The sequence below is a fragment of the Choloepus didactylus genome, chromosome 8, assembly GCF_015220235.1.
Source record: "Choloepus didactylus isolate mChoDid1 chromosome 8, mChoDid1.pri, whole genome shotgun sequence".
NCBI lineage: Eukaryota > Metazoa > Chordata > Mammalia > Pilosa > Megalonychidae > Choloepus > Choloepus didactylus.
This window is the reverse complement of record NC_051314.1, coordinates 4,886,913-4,908,453: the sequence shown is the minus strand read 5'-3', so window position 1 is coordinate 4,908,453 and position 21,541 is coordinate 4,886,913. Positions and strand designations below refer to the sequence as shown.

Here is a 21,541-nt window from a genome sequence, read left to right as displayed (position 1 = left end):
TTTGGATGGGGGCAGTGAGGGTGTCAGCTCTTGCTTGGCCCTTGCAGTTCCCCCAGGAACGAGAGTGGGCGTTGTTTTCCTGGGGATCAGTGGGAAAACCGCCAGATAATGACAGGGTGGAGGGCGACGGGCAGCTGAACCCAGGCTTGGGGGAGCTTCAGGCTGCCCCAGGTCCAGAGCACGGAGAAAAGCGGTGCAGCCACTCTGCATTCCGTAGCCAAAGAGGGTGGGCCAGGGTCTTGGCCGACGCGAACGCCAGGGAGCGGGAACCCCTTTTTATTTATTTATTTTTAACCTGGGGCCCTGGAGGAGAAAAATAAAGTCTTTTGTGGTTTCCCAGTCCAGTGTTCCCCAGATACTGCTGCTTTGTGTCAGGCAGCCATTCCATGGGCTTCCAGAGCAGCGTGGTTTGTGCCCCGGGGTTGGCTGAGGCTGCTCTTGAGCCCATCCTGCGGAGGGGCCGGTGCTGGGGCTGGGGACTGGCAGTGCTCCAGGCTCCCGACGCCTCCTTGTTACACCGGCTGGTGGCTCTGGGGGGTCAGCGTGCTCCTTGGGCAGGACATGTTCGCCCCCGGCACACGTGTCTGCACACTCCCTGTGCACGCAGCTCAGCGCACCCCGTCCTGGAGAGCAGGGTCTGAGGTGGCGGCAGTGGGGGAGCTTCTTTCTGCATCTGCTTCCAGGTGGAGGTGTGGGGCCGTGATCCTTGCGGACAGGTGAGGCCTACAGATGGCAGACCCCTCTCGGAGCCAGTGCCACCCCATGTTCAGCCTCCCAGAGCATCCCTGGAGCCAGCCCCGAGAGCAGCCTGTGCTCGGTCAGTCCACCTCGTAACTCAGGCCAGAGCTGCCGGCACAGGCACCGTGTGGCCTGGGGAAGGTTCTGGATGAGAGCCAGGCTGCACTGTGGAGCCTGCAGAAGGAACCTGTCATCTCTCAGGACTGGGAGAGCTTGGCCTCCATGTCTGTGCAGAATTAGGCGGGAAGGGCCAGGGCTGGGCAGCTGGAAGTGGTGGCTGGAGGGGTGGCTGGAGGGCAGAGCCGGGGCAGGTGGACTGGCTGGGTGTGGGGAGGGCCAGGCTGGGTGGAGGGTGTGGGAAAGACCTGACAAGGCAGCTCCACTCACCATTGGCTTCGTGGCTTCGTGGGAGAAGCTTCCGCTCTGGGGTCCACCTTGTGGTTTGCTCTCCAGCCCTCCTTTTCCGTCCCCGGGACGACGTCCTCATCCTCAGTCTTAGTCTCTTGGTCCGTAAGTGGAGTGGGACCGGCTTTGGAGGGTGGTCCCGAGGTTGGAGGGTGGAGGGTGAGGATGGTTGGGGTGGAGGGTGGGGGGACGGGAGCTGGACCTCTGGGCCCCGTGTGGCTCGGGGTAGCTGCGTGTTGGGGTGTCCCCAAGTGCTGGAGTGAGGAGCGCGGTGGGAGGGGCCCGGTGGTGGAATGTGCCCACTGTGGAACAGGCCTGGGGGGACTGCCCGGCCCAGAGGCCACCAGGCGGGCGCTGCACGACAGTGGCCCGTCGCCAGGCCGGGCTCAGCGCCTCCCGGCTCTTCTGGCACGGCCGCCCTGTTAGCTTGCTGGAGCCTGGCTGGGAAGGCTGCCTCGGCCCAGGGATGGTGGAAAATCCGGAGAGCCCGGCTCCTCGGGACCCCCAGGCCATCTGCGGAGTGAGGAGCCGGCCCTGCCTGGGAGCTGGGACGATTGAAGAGCAGACGCTGGAACCCGAGCCTCGGTGTGGCCGGATGCCCCTTCCCTCCGAGGCTCGTGAGCGTGACGAGGGCTTGCTCTGGTGTTTGTGGAAGCAGAAGGAGGTTTTGCCTTGCTCCCTGCCCTCCACCCAGCCTTGTCTTATTCCTTACATAAATAAAGCAACAGGGGAGCATGACAGGGAATTTGGAGGGGGTATTCGAAAATCACCCACGGCCCCCGAGCCTGGAGCCGTACCCCTGCCCCTGGCTCTGGGGACCTGCGTTCTGATGGCGACTGTGTGTGGAGACGACTGTAATTGCCGGGTTGTTTCACTGACAGGGTTCCAACAGAGGAGGTTCCGGAACGTTCCTCCCCGCCTGGCCTTGGAGGGTGCTGGGTCTTCCCAGCTCTGCCCGGTTCCGCCGTCTCTCTGAGCCTTGCCCTGCAGACACTGTGTTTGGGCCGAAGGGCGCTGGGTCTCCAGCCCTGGGTGCAGCCTGCCCCGCTCTCCCGCCTGTGCGTCTTTAGGGAAGTCGAAGGTGTTTTCAGGCACCAGGAGGTGCATTTCCTCTGCTCCTGGATTGTGCTCGTTTATGTACTGAGCTTTAGTAATTTTTATTGACTTAAACAGTTTTCCGAGAAAGATATTAATCTTTCATTGCATATATTTCCTGTTCCACTGTGCACTTATTTTACTTCTTGACGAATGGAAGTTGTTGGCTTTGGTCCTGCTGCTGATAAACTTTGTTACTTGATGATTCTTTTTTCAGTCTCCTAGCATAGAACATTATCTTCTCTTTAGGGATAAGTACTGAATTCTCCTTTCTTCTGATTTGTATTTTTTCAAGTGTACTGTCCCTTTGGTCCCTGGACGCTGCTCTGTTTCCAAATGGCCGTCCACGCACCCCGGCGCGTCCTCCCTGCGCCGGCCCCACCTCCTTACAGGGAGCACTTGGGCACCGGGACGCGATGTTCAGATTCCATTTACTGTGGTTAGTGCCACCTTGGGCGCCTGGGTGGTTCCGTGTGTGCCCCAGTACGTGGCCTGCCTGTCCTGGAGGGCCCGCGGCCCCACGCCCCAAAGCCCGCAGGCCTCAGCTGCCGTGGGAGATCAGGCAAGTTCTGGAACATTCTATTCTAGGTCTCGGGATCTCCCCACCCCACCCAGGCGGAAATCCCTGCTAGTAAATCTTGCTGCGTGATGATGCCAAAGGGAGTGGAGGAGCCTCGGGGGCTGGGGCCGGGGCCAGGCGGGCCTGTCAGGGCAGAAAACCAGGGCTCCCCAGGCCGGCTCAGCTGCTGTTCGAATGCTTCCCGTGCTCGCCCGTGCAAAACAGGAAACCGCCTTCCCCCACCACCGCGGTTCACGGGGAAGTGTCCCACCTGCAGGCGCTCCTTCCTGCCCCCTCTGCCCACCTCCCTCCTTGCTGGGAAGTGGTCAGTGTCCTTCGTGGTGCCCAGGCTGAGTGCCGGCCCTCTACCCCCTGCCACTCGACGTCGGGGCAGCTTTGCCTTCCTGGTGTGAGTCCCGCCTTGGAGGTGGGAGCTGAGTTCAGGAAGGCTGGTGGGTGGCAGACACAGGCTTCCGTCCCCGCGCTGTCCAGTGTCCCTGCTCTTCTGGGAGACCGGGACCTCTTGCACAAGTTGGGGGGCTCAGGCCGATGGGTCTCCGGCCACCGTGGTGGACTGCAGAGCTGCGGGCTGGACTGGGCCTGGGCCTGGGCCTGGGGGCCCTCCCCACCTGGCAGCCCCTGCCGTGGGCTCCCCAGTGAGGTTGGTGGACGGACGCCTGCCCCAGAGGCTTTGCGGTCACCCTGACCTTCCCGGCCCAGTGAAGGGCAGACACGTGGGGAGCTGTCCCACCCCAGCAGCTCCGTTCCGTTGTGTGCACGTGTGTTTGTACTTGGACGTCTTGTCCATGCGAGCACATGGCGACTCAGCCCTGAGTGTGGGCCCCACACCAGGCCTGGGCCCTGACCTGCTCCCTGGCTGGTCGAGGATGCATGGCCCCTGGGAAGGACAGAGGAGGGGACAGTGGCCAAGGCTGGCCGGGCGCGTGGGAGCCGGGTGGGTGGTGGGCAGCTGGCAGAGCCGTGGATGAGACCTGGCTGGGAGGGCCGGGTGAGGTCCCCACCTGGGTCCAGGAGGGCGTCTGACTCAGCCCTGGAGCGCCGAGCCCACTGCCCAGCGTCGGCTGCTGCCCTGGGCAGCACGTGACCCTTGCCTTGGCCACACTCTCAGTGGTCGCTTGGGAAGACCTTCGGGAAGCGGTCGGCCCTCCTCCCCGTCCTCGTCGCAGACGCTGCCCCTCCTGGTCCGTCCCGGCGTCTGAGCTGCCCAGTGAGCTGGTGTAGGCCCCGCCGGGGGGCATGGGCCCTTCTGCCGCCTGGGGTGCTCGGGGAGCCAGAGTGACCCTGCCTCCCCCTCTTCCAGGAACCCCGACCGACATGTGCAGGCGAAGCTGAGGGGCTCAGTGAGGAACATGCTAAGGAGGCTGGACAGGATCAGATTCAGAGGACACAAGAGAGACGAGTTCCTCGACCTGGCGGAGTCCCCCAACGCCTCGGACACTGAATGCGGGGACGAGATCCCCCTGAAAGCGCCCCGGACCTCGCCGCGGGACAGCGAGGAGCTCAGGGACCCTGTGAGTGCACCGGGACCCAGCCTGCTGGGGGGGCGGGGGTGGGGGGCTGTTGCCAAGCTGAGTGCTGTCCCTCACACCGGTTCCCCCTCCCCGCGCTCCCCACCAGGCAGGAGACCCTGCCCGGGCCCCCCGGAAACAGCGTTCGCTCTGCGGAGGCTCCAGCAGGGGCTGGGCTGCTTTGCCTCCCGGTGGGAGAACAGCTGAGCCCAGGCCTGACCCTGGGGGCGCAGAGTGGGGTGGGGTGTGGGCCGGGTGCTGCCCGGGAGCTGCGTGGCTAAGTCCGCCCGGCCGGGTTGGGCCCTGAGGGCTGGTCAGGGGTGCCCCTCCCGTGAGCGGTGGGAGTTCACCGGCTCAGGCCGAGCCCCTGGCCTCCGGGTGCCTGGGCTTCATCGATGGGGGTGCAGTGGGGCGGGAGTGGGGGCTCCCCGGGGCCCCGGGCTCAGCAGGGTGGGCATGGCTGCCTGCGTCCCGCCCTGGCTGCGGGGAAGGGCAGAACCACCTTGTGCCGCTGGCATGACCCCTGGGTGCGGGTGGGCAGCACGTCTGATGGCCGGCGGTTTCCTCGCTGAGGTGTGGTCCTGCTTCTCTGCATTATTAACGCTTTCTTGGAGGGCGGTGGCTGAGCTTTTGCTCCTGGCAGGGATTAATAATTCACCAGCTCTGCCTGCTGAGAGCTGGGCACAGCGCCCAGCTGCCCTGGCCAGGGACAGCCGCTCGGCCTCCAGGGCTGGTGCTGTGGAGCTGGGGTTTGGGACGCCCTGCCCGGCCCCCGCCTCCGCCCCCGCCTCCACTATACCCGGGGTGGTAGGCCCTGCTTGCCATGACCCCTGCTGCACGGAGCTTGCAGAGGAAGAGGCCGCGAGGGCCGAAAGGAGGCAGGTGACTCACGGTGGCCTGGGGGACTGTGGGCCATTTTCCTTGGGTGACAGACTTCGGGCTGAGCAGGAAGAAGGACCCCGATACAAGTTCTGAGCTCAGCGGGGGCAAGGGTCAGGTAACAGGGCTCGTATGCAGTGAGGCTGAAGCTTGACTCTTTCCCCAGCCTCCAGGCTCTGTCCGTCTGTCTGTCCAGTCAGGGCTCAGTGGCACCTGCCTCACTCCAGCTACGGTCTAGGTAGCGGGGGCAGGACAGCGAGGGGGAGCCCACCAGTGGGCTCGCGTCTGGCCACAAGGCCTGGGGCAAGCCCCCCACTCCCCGTGTGGCCACACCTGCCCTCGGGGTGCCGGGCAGATCTGGGGAGTTAGCGTCAGGGGCCAACTCCCCTCCCTGTGAGTGGGGTGGGCGACCCGGCCCAGGGTCTGGAGGTTTCCGTCAGGAGGCCCGGGAGAGGGCTGGGCCCGGGCCCAGGGGTGGCCCTGAGGACGTGGCACCCTGGGCTGCATGTGCTGTGGGCAGGGTGGGCTCCGGGACGGAGGGGTTCGCTCCCCCGGCCACACCCCGCCCCTGCCCCACTCTGCTCACATGGGGGTCCTGCCACCCACAGCTGCTCCCCAACCCGCCCAGCTCTGGGGGGTGCCTGGGGAGAGATTAAGATGCGTTCGGTAGTGGATAATTTTGGGGTCCTGGGTTTATGGTGTCCTGCCTTCCGATGGCGCGTTCCGTCGCTGGGGTGCAGGTGCCTTCTGGACAGGTTGGGGGATCAGGGCAGAGGGACACAGGTCGACAGGTGGGGAGCAGAGGTGGGGCTGTAGAATTGTGGGGTCTTGCCCTCCTGGCAGAGGATCTGGATTTGGTGGGCTCTGGGGGATTCCGGAGCTTCCTGGGCTGGGAGGGGCAGTGGCAGAGCTGTTCGGTCTGGGGGTGGGCCTTAGGGGCCGCGGGAGGGAGCGCTCTGGCCTGGAGGCCGCGAGGGCTCCTCGGGTGAGGTGCTGGTTTGGGGGGCGGGGGCTGAGGGGTGGGGTGCGATTGCGGAAGGAGGCCGTGGCGGTGTCAGAGCATCCTTGGGGCAGTGGAGAGAAAGGGGGAGCAAGAGAGGGAGACGGACGGCAGCAGGATTCGGACACCGGCGTTGGGGTCAGCCCAGCGGGAGTGGCCCCGTTTGGACTCAGGGCTGGGCATGGCCAGTGGGGGCCCCGGGCAGGTCGTCCACCCTCGTCGGGCCCCGACCCCGAGCCTCAGCGCCCTCGGTGTTGAGGACGATGATGGTGACTGGGCACCGGGCGTGCTTTGAGGACTCAGTGAGGCGATGGGGAGAGTGCTGAGCCGGCGTCCCACTCATCACGAGCCTGTGGGTTTTGTAGTTATTAATGACCATGAAATAGTCACTGACGAAATCCTCTTCTCCCTTCCAGAAGGCCTTTGCCCACCGTGTTCCGGGAACACGTAGACTCTGTTCCTCCCTCCGCAGAGGGGCTCCGGGCCTGCTCCAGGCCACGCTCGCGGGTGCCGCTCCAGGCGGGGGCACGAGGGGCTTCTCTCCCGGCCGAGCCCTCCCGCGTCCCTCCTCCGAGGGGCAGCCCTCGCAGCCACCACACGTCGCCCCCCCCGAGCTTGTAAAGAGCTCTGTTGAGATAAAATGCACACGCGCCACAGCTCACCCGTCTGAGAGCGCACACATCGGGTTTTGGATATTCACAGAGTGTGCAAGCATCACCATTTTCTCATTTTAGGACGATTTCATCACCCCCAAAAGAAACCTGCTGCCCGTTAGCAGGCGCTCCCTGTGCCCCCCATCCCAGGCTGCCCACCGCGAGGCTGCTCTCCGCCTCCGGACTTGCTTTTTCCGGCATTTCCTGGCAGGGAAATCACAAGATGTGACCCTTTGGGCCTGGCCTCCTGCAGCGAGCTGGTGCCCTCTGGGTTCGCCCATGTCATGTGTGTCACTCCTCAGTCCTTCATGGGCAAGTGACCTTCCGTTGTTAGACCGTCTTGTTGTCTCTGGGCATCTGCAGTGGGTGCCTGGGCCGCGGCTGCCTCTTGGCTCCGGTGAGGGACACTGCTGAGAACACAGGCGTGGAGTTGCTGGGTCACGGTGTGGTGAGTCTGCATCTCGTTGTCCGAGGATCCATCAAGCTGTGTCCCACCCCGGCTGCAGAGGGTCCTCGGTGCTGTTCCACATGAGGGGGAGCAGCCCCCACTGTTTCCTGATCCTCCCGGAGCTGCCTCGCTCATTTTCTAGCTGCGCAGCATCCCACTATGGGGATGGACACGTTTTGCGAGCCCCCTCCCACCTGTGGAGCCCAAGGTCCTTCCTGACTCACAGTATCGCGGCCTCTGCCAGCCCCACTGGGCTGGGGTCCGTGGGGCACCTGGCCGGGCAGTGGGGACGCCGGCTCGTGGCTTCTGAGCCCGGCATTCTGACACTGTTGCCGACTGGCCCTGCAGGGTGAAGGCAGTTTGTCCTCCTGTGGGGAGGCAAGGGGCCTGTTCCCCTCACCCGATGGGTGTGAAGTGTCCCCGAGGTGCAGCTGTCCATCCCTAGGGCATGTGTGTGCTTGGGCTTCACTCCATTGCCCCAAGTGAAGGACGGGCGAGAATGACCAGTGGGGGGGAGGTTGGGCCAGACTGTGATGGGGCAGGGAGCAAGGGGGTCCTGGCAGCCAGGCTCCTGGGTGCACAGGAGAGGATGGGTGCTGCCGTGCTTGGGGTGCTGTCTAGGCTCGGGGGGGGCACGGGAGGGTGTGCCAAGGTGGAGAGGAGGGGGTCACAGAGGAGAAGGAGGGACGGGACTGGGAGACAGGGCCACACAGGTGGTGACAGGCTGTGGCCGAGAGAAAGAGAGGGAGGGAGCAGAGCCTCGGGGTTGGGGGGCTTGGCTAGGGTGACCCCATCCCCAAAGGGGCTGAGAGCCAAACACCTAAAATGCAGGAGGTGGGAGAGCCATGCTGGCCAAAGCAGGGGGTGTCCAGGGAGACCCCTGTCCCCTGCACCCCCGAGAGCTGGGCTTTGGGTGAGGCAGAGTTGTTCTAGAAAGCAGCTCTAGAAAAGCTGGAAAGGACCCGGCAGCCCCTGGGTCTTCCCTGCTCTGTGTGGCCACACTGCAGTCGCCTGGCCCTGCTTGCCCGAGCTCTGAGCCCAGGCTGGGTCGTGCTTCTGCTGTGTGTCTGAGGTCAGCTGGAGGCCCTGGGGTGGGGCGGTGGTAGCAGAGGGATTTGGACCCCAGAATCTCCCCCGAAGAGTCACCCCCCCGCCAAGCTGGAGAGCTCCCCCAAAGCCAGCCTCCCCCTTCCCTGCCGTCCAAGGGGGGACCCAGCCGAGCTGCCCCCTCCAGGCATCCTGGGCAGATGCGGTCAGGGTGGGCGGGACCCCGGAGGCTCTGCTGGGCCTCGGGCTCTGGGGCGAGTGTAAGATGCACCAGATGACGGAACCTGGGGCTGTGGGGACGGTGAGCACCGGGCTGTGGGGTGGCACGTCAGGAAGCAGCTGGCGGACACGAGGGCTGCGGTGTTCGTTTTGGGGGCAGCTGCTGGGAATAAAGTGGGGTACTCTGCCTTTGAATCTGCAGATGCGCCTTTCGGGGTGAGCCCTTCGCTCCCTGCCCCGCAGCCCCTGAGGTGGGGGCTGGACCGAGGGGAACGCGGTGGCTGCCAGGGACGCCTCGTCCCGCCCGGGGGCACCGTGGGCCTCTTCTCAGGCTGTCCGGCCGTGGCACTTGTCCCCCACACCGTCCTACCTGGTTCTCTCCCCGTCTGCCTGCTCCTGGAGGGATGATGTCAGCCTGTGGGGCAGGCCCGGCCCTGTGTGCCCCCTCACCACAGCCCAGGCACCAGCTAGGGTGTCACCCCCTTTGACCAACAAGGAAATGAGCCCCTGGGCGTTAAGTCAAACCCAAGGTCACTGGGCTGGGGTCGAGCAGGGCCCTCTCCTCCTGCCCATCCTCCCGCTCCCTCCCAGGGAACCCCAGCTCCCCTCACGCTGCCCCCCAGCCCTGCTCACACCCCCAACCCTGCCAGACCCCCAGCCCCGCTCACCCGCCCGGCCTCCACCCCCCTCAGTGCTGCTCACCTTCCCCCGCCAGCCCCGCTCACCACCCCAGCCCTGCTCAGCCCCCTCTTCTTCCTCCTGAACGTCCTCCTGCTCCCAGGGGCCCAGTTCCCCTTACACCACCCCCCAGTCCCCCTTACACCACCCCCCAGCCCTGTTTACCACCCCCAGCCCCCCTCAGCCTCTCTTCTTTTCCTGCCCATCCTGCTCCCCTCCCATCCACCTTGCCTGCACCCCCGGTCACAGGGGGGGTACTATTTTGGGTTTGAGGGCACTGAGAGTTTCCCACGGGCCTTGAGGTGTGTGGCCGTAGCTCTCAGCACCCCACCCCCAGCAGAGACGGGGGCTTGCAATAACGCGGTGGGTGCCCCTCCTGGCTTGTCCCTGCGTGCTGGGTGCCTGTCCCTCAGCTCCTTCCTCTCTCCCTGGGGGTAGAAGTCTCTTTGTGAGGACTGTTTGGGGGTTCAGAGTAGTACAGCCCTGGCAAATGAAGGGGGGTCCTGGCTGCTCCTGGCCCCTCTCTGTTCTCTTCTGTTCTCGGGGACGGGAGGCCCCCAGGCCTCAGCCTGGCCACACCACCTCCAGAGGGAGGGGCCCCTTGTTGCAGCATCAGTTGAGAGGATCCCGGGAAGGACCCCTGAATCCGCAGCGGAAACAGCAACCCTGGTTCAGGGCATTGGAGGGGGGGTCGCGCCTCGGGCTCAGCTGAGGTGGGATTTTCTCTGGCTTGGTGGTTGGCGCCCGGGGTCGTGGCTCCCGAGTGGCTGTGCCACGGCTGTTCTGACCCGGTTGGCGCCTGGGCGGGGCACGTGCTCCTGCCTGGCCTGGGCCTGGCCGCTCCTGAGCCTGCCTCTGGCCCGGCTGGGATGGGGGACGGGTCGCAGAGGCCGCTGGACCTGGGGTGGCCCTGTCCTGGAATCTGTGGGGGAGACACTGTGATCAGGGAGGCGCTTAAACCCTCGAATATGGGATCTTGAAAGACAGCCCTCGGGGAACAAGACGGTGGAGGGGGCAGCGGGGCGGGGTTCGGGGCCAGGAGCGAGACCTCGGAGGTGGATGGGCCCCGACACTTCCCCCTGAGGCAGAAGGCAGGGCCCGGCCTCCCCCGAGAGCCGCCTGCGAGCCTCTGTGGCCTCGGGTTGTGGGGCTGGGGCCGGGGGCGGGGTGTGGCCTCCACGTAATGAAAAGGGGAGAGCGTCTCACAAGCCAGACAGAGGCTCAGGGAGACTGGAAATGGAGAGGCAGAAAATCGGGATGCGTGCCTCTACTGCAGGCCGGGTGGAGCCAGCTCGTGGGCAGCGGTCAGGGTGTGGGGGTCGGGAGGAAGTGGGGCGCAGGGGTCGGGGGTGCTGGTCAGTGCCCTGGCTGCCTAGGGTGCCTGTGTTTGGGTTTTTAAAAAGCACCTTTTATAACAGAAAGGTCAAGTGTCCTTGGAATTGAGGGGCGAGCACCAGGCGCCTGGGGGCCTTCCGTGTGCGGCCGCCACCTGCTCTGGCCCCTGACCAAAGGTCCAGTGCTGTCCCTGCACTGCTCATCTCAGCAGGTCCCGGGCATCTTAGCATTTCAGCTCCACGATGTCCAGGGCTGCGTCTGAGAGACGAGGGCATAAAGCAAGTAGCCCCAGAGCCCAGGGAGGAAGCCTCAGCTGCGGGTTGTGTGATGTATTGGGGGGTCGACGGGGGAGGGCAGCTCGCGCTCCAGGGACCCCTCTGCAGCCCACCTGCCGCTGGCCGTGCCTGAGCTCCTGTTGGAGAGAAGAGGAGGGAGCCGAGGCCGAGTGGGTCAGTGCCCGCATCGTGAGCTTCTGCCACCACCCGCCGGGGAGCCGGACAGGGGTCTTTATTTGGAACCAGAGTTTGCCCCTGTTCTCGCTGGGGCATATGGTGGGTGTTGGGTTTGCTGTCCTGGAGCACCTCCGGAGCGTCTGCTCTCATGATGGGTGCCCTGGGGGGCTGGAAGCTCCTGCCTGGGCCTGGGCCTGGGCCTGTCCCGGCTCTTGGAGGGGCCTCTCGCAGTCCTCTCTGCCTATCTGCCAGCTCCTGGGCTGGAAGTGACCCCAAGCTTCTCCCACAGAACCCAGCATCGGGGCACAGTGTCGGTGCACAGCACCACCGCCACCATCTGGGCACGACTTTCCCCGTGGGAAGGGCCGGTGGGGTCATCTGCCATGACCACTCTGCCACGTGGTGGGCAGATGGACACACATGTCCCTGCTCTTCTGGGATGTCCTAGAGGTCAAGCCCCACACCAGGGGAACCTGCAGCTGAGGGCTGTGCCCAGGACCTGCTGGCCCCATGAAGCATGTTCCTTCCTCGTGGGCTGTGGCCTCGGAGATGCCCACATCTCCCTGCCCGAGCTGGGAGTCCCGTCCAGCCTTCCCCGGGCCCAGAGGAGGAGAGGTCAGCAGTCCAAGGCCCACAGTCAGACCCTCCAGGCGGACCCAGCACGAGGGTCAGTTACACTCACGTGGCCCGAGACCACGTCTGTTTTGCCACTTGCATCACTGATGAGCAGACGACGACAGTGATTTTAAGGGCTGAGACCCTCTTCGTGTCCAGTGTCACGAGGACTTTTTGCCCCCACCCCTGTGCACGCTGCACCCTTCATGCGCAGCTCAGCCACAGCACGTGATCCTTGGGTGAAAGCGGATAAATGTCCCACCGGTGAGCTGAGCTGCGTCTCCATGTGCCTGTGGCAGGACGGTGTGTGTCTGTCCTTTCTCTTGTTGGCAGGGCACAAAGTGCTGTCTCTGCCAAGCCTGGGAGCTCACAGCGAGCAGAGGCCCCGTAACCAAGGCCGGCCCGCTGGGCAGGGGTGATGGCGGTGCAGGTTTAAATGAGCATCTGCAGAGCAGAAGCGAAGGTCCCTGTTTGGGGTTCAGTCCCAGCTCTCAGGGAGCTCACCCTGCACGGGTGCCACTGGCGACTGACGTACCTGGCGTGGATGCAGCCCTGCCTCCCCTCCCTGGAGTCTTGTTGCCACAGCTCCTGGGACATGAGGCCAGCGGTTTTGGGGGGTTTTCTTCTCTCTGCAGCCTGGGATCGGGATCAGTGGCCTTCCCTAGGTTTAGACTCATGCTTTTGGTTTTATGTTTTCAAAATTATTTCTTAAAGCCAGCCTTACGCTGGCTCCAGGGACATCTGACTCGGTTTTCCAGGCTGCCGGGACAGTTGCCCGCGGCGGGCTGGCCTAGACAACGGGAGTTAATGGCCCCGCTGTGGGGGAGCTGGAAGGCCGGCGTCCCCCGGGGCTGGAGTGTGCTGGTGCCGGCTGCCGGCGTCCTCGGGCTCCTTGGCTTTCCCGTCACGTGGCGTCGCGTGGCACTGTCCTCTCCTTTCTCCTCTGGTGCCTGCAGACCTCCTGCCTCGGCTGCTCCCCGTGCTTTCTCCACGAGGCCTGCAGGAATCTGGGTTGAGGCCCAGCCTCCTTCCTTCGGGCCACACCTTAACTGAAAATAGCACTGTCAAGTGGTCCTGTTTACCGTGGGCTCACTCCCCAGGAGTGCAGATAAGGTTAAGGACACGTCCAAATCGGGGTGCCCTATTCACTCTTCCGTAGCACCCAGGGTGGCTGAGCTGCACTTCCACCAACGGGCAGCCAGGTGAGCCGGCAGGTCTCAGGGCAGGCCCACAAGGGGTCCGGGGACCCAGAGGCAGCCCTAGGGATCCCTCCACGTCTCCTGGGGTCCCAGGGCTCTCTCAGAGGATGGGTGGATGTGGGGTCCTGAAGGCTGCTCCACTGAGCTCTGTGCGTCTCTCCTAGGCTGGCCCGGGGACGCTCATTATGGCTGCAGGAGTCCAGGAGTTTAACCGGACCGAGTTTGACAGATTAAATGAGATCAAAGGCCACCTGGAAATCGCCTTGTTGGAAAAACACTTTTTACGTAAGTTCAGACTGTGCTGTAGGAGGACTGGGCGGGGAGGTGGGCCTGTGACGGGCGTGTGGTCTCCTGGGAATGCGTTTCTCGGGCCTAGGCTGATGACAGCCGTGGCTGGGCCTGTGGGTGTGAATGGGGGGGCCCCACGTGGCCTCCAGGGGCTCAGGCATCTCCAGATGTCCCTGGACAGACTTTTGCCCTCGGGGTCTCACTCTCCCACCTGTCGCATCCCCAGGACCAGCTCTCGTTTGCTCGGCCGTGGAGCCTTTACTCTGGTGAAGGAGACTCGGGGAAAGAATTAAACTGTTGCATGAAAATGCTGCTTATTTTAGCAAATCTGGTACATTGCACTTCTCATGATGAACTCAGAATTTATCAGTGTTATGCTTTTTGAGGGAATCTGAAATGTTCTCTTTTGCTTAGTTTACACATCAGAGAGGGAGGGCAAGGGGATGTCACTGTTTGACCGGGGGCTCCAGAAGAGGCACCAGGGCTGTTTGCGCTCGCTGCTTGCTGGGGTTTTCTGGCCTCTGGGTAGTGGTGATAGTAATAAAGATTGTTCCAGAAAGGCCTTACACACATTAGCTCAGCACTGCTCTGGGTCCTCCCTGTTTACACAGGGGGAAACTGAGGCATGAGGGGGGTGAAATAAGGCGCCCTGCTGCTAGCTAGGGTCCAGAAGAGTCAGGGGATCAGGGCCAAGCATTCGGAATGCACCTGTCCCCCTCGAGCTCCTCACCCACAGCATGTGCAAAGGCAGAGCGTCAGAGCCTGGGCACACAGAGGCCAGGAGCTGGCCCGCGTTGCCCTCCGCCACATACCTGGCCGGCTGGGCAGTGGGTGTGTTTGCTCCTGGCACTCGGCCTTTGCACACTCTGTCCACGGCCCAGCTGTCTGTGGTCAGGCCTCTCGGCCATGCTCCTGGGGTGGTCTTGGTGGGAAGGGTTGTCCCCTGATTTTTTGTTCTTGTCACTGTCGTCTAACTAGCTGTGCCTGCAGGCTGGGGCTGCCCCTTTTCTGGAATTCTCCTGCCTGGCCCAAGGCCCGCCCGCGGGGAATCCTTGGCAAACGCCAGCTGGATGGGAACCTTCTGTTTTAGTTAGACACAGGGCTCCGTATTGACCAAGGGCTCTCGATATTCCAGTGCTGGGGAAACGAAGTCTGCCCAGCTTTTCTTACAGCCCTTTCCTGCCCTGCTGGGTGGGCCTCGGGGCTCTCTGTGACCAGGGCTTGTGGCTGGGCTCGGTGATGCCGTGGCGGGCAGTGCCAGGGTCCGCCTTGCTCTCCTGCTGCGAGGCTGGGAGAGGACGGTGCAGGTGTGCCCCTCCTGGCCTTTCCGCCCCCACCCTGCAGACCCTGTGACTCGATGGGGGGCCTGGCCCGGGCGTATCTGTGCACTCTGCTGTGGTCGTGGGCAATCCGCACGGCTCTGTGGGTTTTCCAGGTGACAGGTAAGAGAGCTAGTGAGCTGTGCATGTGAGTGTGTGTGTATGAGTGTGAGCGGTTATGTGTGATGTATAAGTGAGTGTGGGAATGTGTGAGTGCGTGTGTGTGGTGAGAGTTGGCAGAGTGAGAGTGTGTGTGTACACATGCGAGTGTGAGCGTGTATTTGTAGTGAGTGAATGTGAGAGCATGTGTGTGTCTGTGTGAGTGTATTTGTGTGTACGCAGATGTGGATATGTGTGTGAGCAGACGTGTGTGCGTATGTAGTGTGTCTGTGTGAGTGTGTGGGAGAATATGGTGATAGTTGGCAGTGTGAGAATGTGTATGTGTGAGCGTATGTGAGTGCATTTGCAAGTGTGAGTGTGTGCAGGTGAGTGTGAATTGTGCGAGTACATGGTGTGAGCAGACATGCATATGGGTGTATGTGGATGCGGGTGTGTGTGTGAGTGGGTGAGTGTGAGAGTGTACGTGTGTATGAGTGCCGAGAGAGACTGTGTATATGTGGGTACAGGTGTAAATTGTATACACATGTGTGAGCGTGTGCCTGTGTACACACACACCCAGACAGCTCTCCTGCGGCGGCCCACCCGCTGCAGATTCCTGGGCTGAGCACCCAGAGTTTTGAGGCACATTGCTGCCACCTGACAGCTCTGTGGAGTGACGCCGTCTCCCCCGAGCCCGAGGGTCCCTGAAGCTGGCCCACGCCGCCCAGGGGCTGATGAGAGATGTGCGCCTGCTGGACGACAAACCGGGGCTGACCTGGGACCCTGGGCCTGTCCGGAGGTGTGGCAGCGGAGGTTCTGCTGGGGTGGACAGTCCTGTTGTCCCTTCAGGCCTCCTGGCTGGGCCCTGGAGAGACAGGTCACAAGAGCTGCACCTCGTTATGAGGCGAACCACGCAAGATCGCCTCTGTGCAGGTCGAGTGGTCTAACGTTGGCCGTTTCTCGTGGCTCGAAGAATGGATGGAGCGAAGTGCCCCCAGGAAAGGAGAAATTTTTTGAGGGCATCTGCCAAGGGGTGTATCCAACCTGGGGGCCAGGCAGGGAGGGGGTGGGCAGGGTCGACGTGACGCCTGCCAGCCTAAGTTCATTTAGAGGGAGGGCAGGACTGAGGTGCAAAACGAAGGCCCCGGAACCCACAGGGGCTGGCCAGAACTTGCTGAACCGTGTGTGTGAGCAAGTGTGTGTGTGAGCGTGTGTGCGAGTGCTTGTGTGAGTGCACTGACAAGAAGCTGCCCTCGTCACAGGTTGTCATTGCTGGCCTCATCTGGACTAGTGCTTGCGATTCTCATCCTTAGCGTGCTTTGCTCTTTGTTAGTTTATGTGGTAAAATTATAGGGTTCAACGTTGACAGCATGTGGGATGGTAATTACAGACAACTCTTTTTAATTATGGAAAACTTCAAGTATACACAGAAATAGAGCAAATAATGTAATGAACCTCGCATGTACCCACCACCAGCTTGAACAATAACCAGTTCACAACCAGGCTGGTTTCCTCTACCCACCCCCACGTCTCCCCACCCCCTCCCCTGATTATTTTGAGGCAAATGCCCACCATCTTATCATTTCATATGCAAATATTTTAGTTTGTACCTCAGTGTGTTTTTAAACAGCAGTGAGAGACCAAGTGGGGTTCATCCCAGGCATGCAAGGGTGGTTCAACATAAGAAAATCAATCAATGTAATACAACACATTAACAAATTGAAAGGAAAAAATCCAGTGATCATCTCAATAGATGCTGAAAAAGCATTTGACAAAATTCAGCATCCATTTTTTGATAAAGTCACTTCAAAAGGTAGGAATTGAAGGAAACTTCCTCAATACGATAAAGGGTATATATGAAAAACCCACAGCCAGCATAGTACTCAATGGTGAGATGCTGAAAGCTTTCCCCATAAAATTGGGAAGGAGACAAGGATGCCCGCTGTCATCACTGTTATTCAACATTGTGCTAGAAGTTCTAGCCAGAGCAATCCGGCAAGACAAAGAAATAAAAGGCATCCAAAGGAAGAAGTAAACTTGTCATTATTTGCAGATGATATGATCGTATATTTGGAAACTCCTGAGAAATCGACGACACAGCTACTTGAGCTAATAAATCCAGCAAAGTGGTGGGATACAAGATTAATGTGCAAAAGTCAATAATGTTCCCATACAGTAGTATTGACCTAACTGAAGAGACAGTCAAGAAAAAAATTCCATTCACAATAGCAACCAAAAAAATCAAGTACCTAGGAATAAACTTAACTGGGGATGTAAAAGACCTCTACACAGAAAATTACATAACTTTACTAAAAGAAATAAAAGGGGAACTAAAGAGATGGAAATATATTCCATGTTCATGGATAGGAAGGCTAAACATCGTTAAGATATCAATCCTACCCAAACTGATCTACAGACTCAATGCAGTTCCAATCAAAATTCCAAAAACCTGCTTTGCAGACTTCGAAAAGCTAGTTATCAAATTTATTTGGAAGGGAAAGGGACCTCAAATAGCTAAAAACTTTCTAAAAAAGAAAAACGAAGTGTGAGGACTTAAAACTTCCTCACTTTGAAGCCTATTATAAAACCACAATAGTCAAAACAGCATGCTATTGGCACAAAGTTAGACATAATGATCAATGGAATCAAATCAAGAGTTTGGAAATAGACCTCCAGATCAGTGGTCAACTGATTTTTGATAAGGCCCCAAATCCACTGGGACAGAACAGTCTCTTCAACAAATGGGGCTGGGAGAACTGGATATCCATATCCAAAAGAATGAAAGAGGACACCTACAAATATTAACTCAAACTGGATCAAATATACAAATATTAACTCAAATATTAACTCTATGCAAATATTAACTCAAGCTGGATCAAAGACCTCAATATAAAAGACCGTACCATAAAACTCCTAGAAGATAATGTAGGGAAATGTCTTCAAGACCTAGTATTAGCAGGTAGCTTCTTAGACCTTATACCCAAAGCATAAGCAATGAAATAAAAAATAAATAAGTAGGAATTCCTCAAAATCAAAAGCTTCTGTACCTCAAAGAAATTTGTCAAAAAGGTGAAGAGGCAGCCAATGCAATGGAAGAAAATATTTGGAAACCATGTATCTGATAAGAGACTGATATCTTGCATATGTAAAGAAATCCTACAACTCAATGACAGTAGTACAAACGGCCCAATTATAAAATGGGCAAGAGATATGAAAATACATTTCTCCAAAGAGGAAATACAAATGGCTAAAAAACACATGAAAAAATGTTCATCTTCACTAGCTATTAGGAAAATGAGACATCATCTCACACTAATAAGATTGGCTGCCATCAAAACAAACAGGAAACTACAAATGCTAGAGAGGATGTGGAGAAATTGGAACTTATTCATTGCTGGTGGGACTGTGTAATGGTGCAGCCGCTGTGGAAGACAGTTTGGCGTTTCCTCAGAAAACTAGATATCGAGTTACCATACGATCTGGCAATTTCACTTCTCAGTACATACCCAGAGGATCTGAAAGCAGTGACACAAACAGACATTTGCACACCGATGTTCATAGTGGCGTTGTTCACAATTGCCAAGAGATGGAAACAGTCCAAATGTCCTTCAACAGATGAGTGGATAAACAGAATGTGGTATATACACACGATGGAATACTGCACAGCAGGAAGAAGGAATGGGGTCTTGAAACATATGACAACATGGATGAACCCTGAAGACATAATACTGAGTGAGATAAGCCAGACACAAAAGGGGAGACATTGTATGTTACCACTAATGTGAACTCCATGAACAATGTAAATTAAGTGTCTTAAAATGTAGAATTTTGGGGACCTAGAGATAGACAGAAGCTAGTGAAAGGGAAGTGATAATCTAGTATGTACAGACATGATAATGAGGGTGAGCTTAATGGTATGGGAATGGACAGGTGTGATTATCGTTCATTAGTGGGATTATAACTCAGTGCCACATTGAAGGCGATCATTTTTGAAAGTGGTTGTTTAAAGGCCTGCAACCCACAGAGTAGCACCACAAATATAAATAAGTGTTAGCATGATACACTTACAAGGCATGACACTGGTACAAAGAGTTAACAACAGAGTAGTAAATGGGAAAACTACCCATTACCTACTGTAGACTATATTTAAGAGGAATATCTTACTAGCACTACACTAATACTAGGGATGAATAATTAACAGCTGATAAGAGGGCAGGGATGTTTTATGTTATGATAATTGTTTAAAATTGAGAATGATGATGATTGTACAACTAAGTGAAGACAATGTGAGAAGCTGGTTGTTTATCTTGGAACAGAAAATATGCTATGTGAAATTAGGAACCCACTATTCAATAAATCAGGCCCTTGATCTTGAGGCTTGCTCTTTTGAAACTTAGGGCTGTAAATGGGAGGCTGAGTCTTCCTATAATTATTACCAAGAGGCACTTCCAGAGAACCTCTTTTGTTGCTCAGATGTGACCTTTCTCTCTCTATGCCCAACTCGACAAATAAATTCTTTAACCTCCCCCCTACGAGGGGCATGACTCCCAGGGGAATGAATCTCCCTGGTGTCATGGAATATGACTCCCAGGAATGAGCCTGGCCCTAGCATCGAGGGATTGAAAATGCCTTCTTGACCAAAAGGGGAAAAAAAAGGTAACAAGCTGAAGTCACAGTGGCTGAGAGATCCCAAATAGAGTAGAGAAGCTATCCTGAAGGTTTCTCTAATGCAAGCTCCAGCTAGACACCCCAGATGGCCACAGTATGCCATGCCCTTACCCAAAGTAGTCCCTACCTGAGATTCTGTAAAAGATTCACTAAGTTTATCTCTCAGAAACTTAAATTCTCCAGAGTGTTCCTATGCCAGACAAGTCTTAAAACCCAGAGGCAACAGCCTCTTTAAGAACAACAACCAGATGCAGCCCCCTTCCCCGTAATGTCGACACCCCGTTCAGTATGAACAAGTTATGGTGGCGTTCTAGTTTGCTAATGCTGCCAGATTGCAAAACACCAGAAATGGATTGGTTTTTATAAAGGGGGTTTATTTGGTTACGCAGTTACAGACTTAAGGCCATAAAGTGTCCAAGGTAATGCATCAACAATCTGGTACTTCACTGGAGGATGGCCAGTGGTGTCTGGAAAACCTCTGTTAGTTGGGAAGGCACGTGGCTGGTGTCTGCTCCGGAGTTCTGGTTTCAAAATGGCTTTCTCCCAGGACGTTCCTCTCTAAGCTGCAGCTCCTCAAAAATGTCACTCTCAGTTGCTCTTGGGGCGTTTGTCCTCTCTTAGCTTCTCCGGAGCAAGAGTCTGCTTTCAACAGCTCTCTTCAAATTGTTCTCATCTGCAGCTCCTCTCTCAGCTCCTGTGCATTCTTCAAAGTGTCCCTCTTGGCTGTAGCAAGCTCACTCCCTCTGTCTGAGCTTATATAGTGCTCCAGTGAACTAATCAAGGCCCGTGCTGAATGGCGGGGCCACACCTCCATGGAAATTACCCAATGAAAGATCCAATGATCACATCTCCACGGAAACATCCAATCAAAAGTCTCCAACCCAATCAACACCAATATGTTTCCTGCCCACACAAGACTGCATCAAAGATAATGACGTTTGGGGGACATAATACATCCAAACCAGCACAGGTGGTCACTGGCTAGACATCCCTGAAGATCGAGAAAGTGATTAGATGAGAGGAAGGGATAGCAACAGACAAGATAGTATTTAACAAAGGATTACAAATACTGAAACGTTATATAAATATATGTATATATTTTTTAGATGCTAGGTTATTAGGATAGAAGGAAATAACTGAAATGGTGGAATTGTAACCCATAATATTGTTTGAAATTTTCTCTATAACTATTCGTTGAAGTGTGGTTTTAAAGTTTTCAACTCTATGTATCCTATATTTCACAACAAGGGAAGAACTGAAACTGTGGGACTGTAACCCATAACATTCTTGGAAATTTGCTCTATAACTACTTGTTAAATTTGTACTTGGGAAGTTATCACTGTTATGTATATAAGTTTAAGTTCACAAGATAAAAATGCATTAAAAAAAAGCAATAAGTCCAACATCGCAACAAAAAAACTTAAGTTTTTCCTTAACATCAAATATCCAGCACGAGTTCGTGTTTCCCTGATTGTCTCATAATGTTTGTACAACTTTCTTTGAATCAGCAGCCAAATAATGTCCATCCTTGGTGAGGGGCTGCCGTATCTCTTAAGTCACTTACTCTGGGGGTTCTCTCCACATCTCCCTTGGTTGAGGAAACGGGGTCATTTGTTGGGTGGGGTTTCCCGCACTGGATTTTCCTACCTGCGTCCCCCGGGTTTAATGTGTGCTGTCACACCTCACTCCATCCCCCGTACTTGCTGTACACTGGCGGCGAGCTCTGAGGGCTGGAACGGATTCCGGCGGATCTTTTGAGGGGGGTGAGTTGTCCGTGTTTGGTGCTGCCTGCTTCTGTGAATTAACCTCTGTCGCTAACATTAGGGACCCTGATGGTTATTGCTTCAATGCACTGGTTCAAGGTTGCAGAATTGTAATTTTTTACGTCTGTCATTTTTTCTCCATTTATTCCCTGACGTGTTTCTGAAAACAAACCTCCCTTCATAAGGAAAAGCAGTGTACATGCTTGTTTCCTCCCTTCATTTTCCAGCGTCACTCTTTTGAAGCTTGGTGCTCTCAACCCAGAGCATCCTGCAGCGGTGCCCAGCGAGTGAGGGTGGTGGTGTTTGGGTATCATAACAAGATCATATATACTTCGTATGTTTTAATCCATTGCATCTATTACCTTATTGATGCTTGGTTGGTCTCGTCTCTGGACCGTGGGAGCCTCTTCGAGTTGGCTTCCAAGTCTTTCCGACACAATCCCAGGGTCCCGCCAGAGAATCCTTACTTCTTGCTGTGACGAGATATTCCAAGCTCATCTTCAATTTTTCTGTCCCAGTGCTGGAATTAAGCATGTCTCCAAAGAGCTCTGGT

General features: G+C 57.3%; 1 protein-coding gene across 3 annotated transcripts in view; it reads left to right on the top strand.

The window, feature by feature from the left end:
* GRAMD4 (GRAM domain containing 4) overlaps positions 1-21,541 on the top strand; it is a 100,384-nt gene that overhangs the window by 36,609 nt on the left and 42,234 nt on the right. For all 3 annotated transcript variants that reach the window (XM_037845080.1, XM_037845079.1, XM_037845081.1), the window contains exons 2-3: positions 4,119-4,329; positions 13,016-13,136. In XM_037845080.1, coding sequence (XP_037701008.1) covers positions 4,168-4,329; positions 13,016-13,136 — 283 coding nt within the window. In that variant the 5' untranslated portion in view covers positions 4,119-4,167. The remainder of the gene's footprint in view (positions 1-4,118; positions 4,330-13,015; positions 13,137-21,541) is intronic.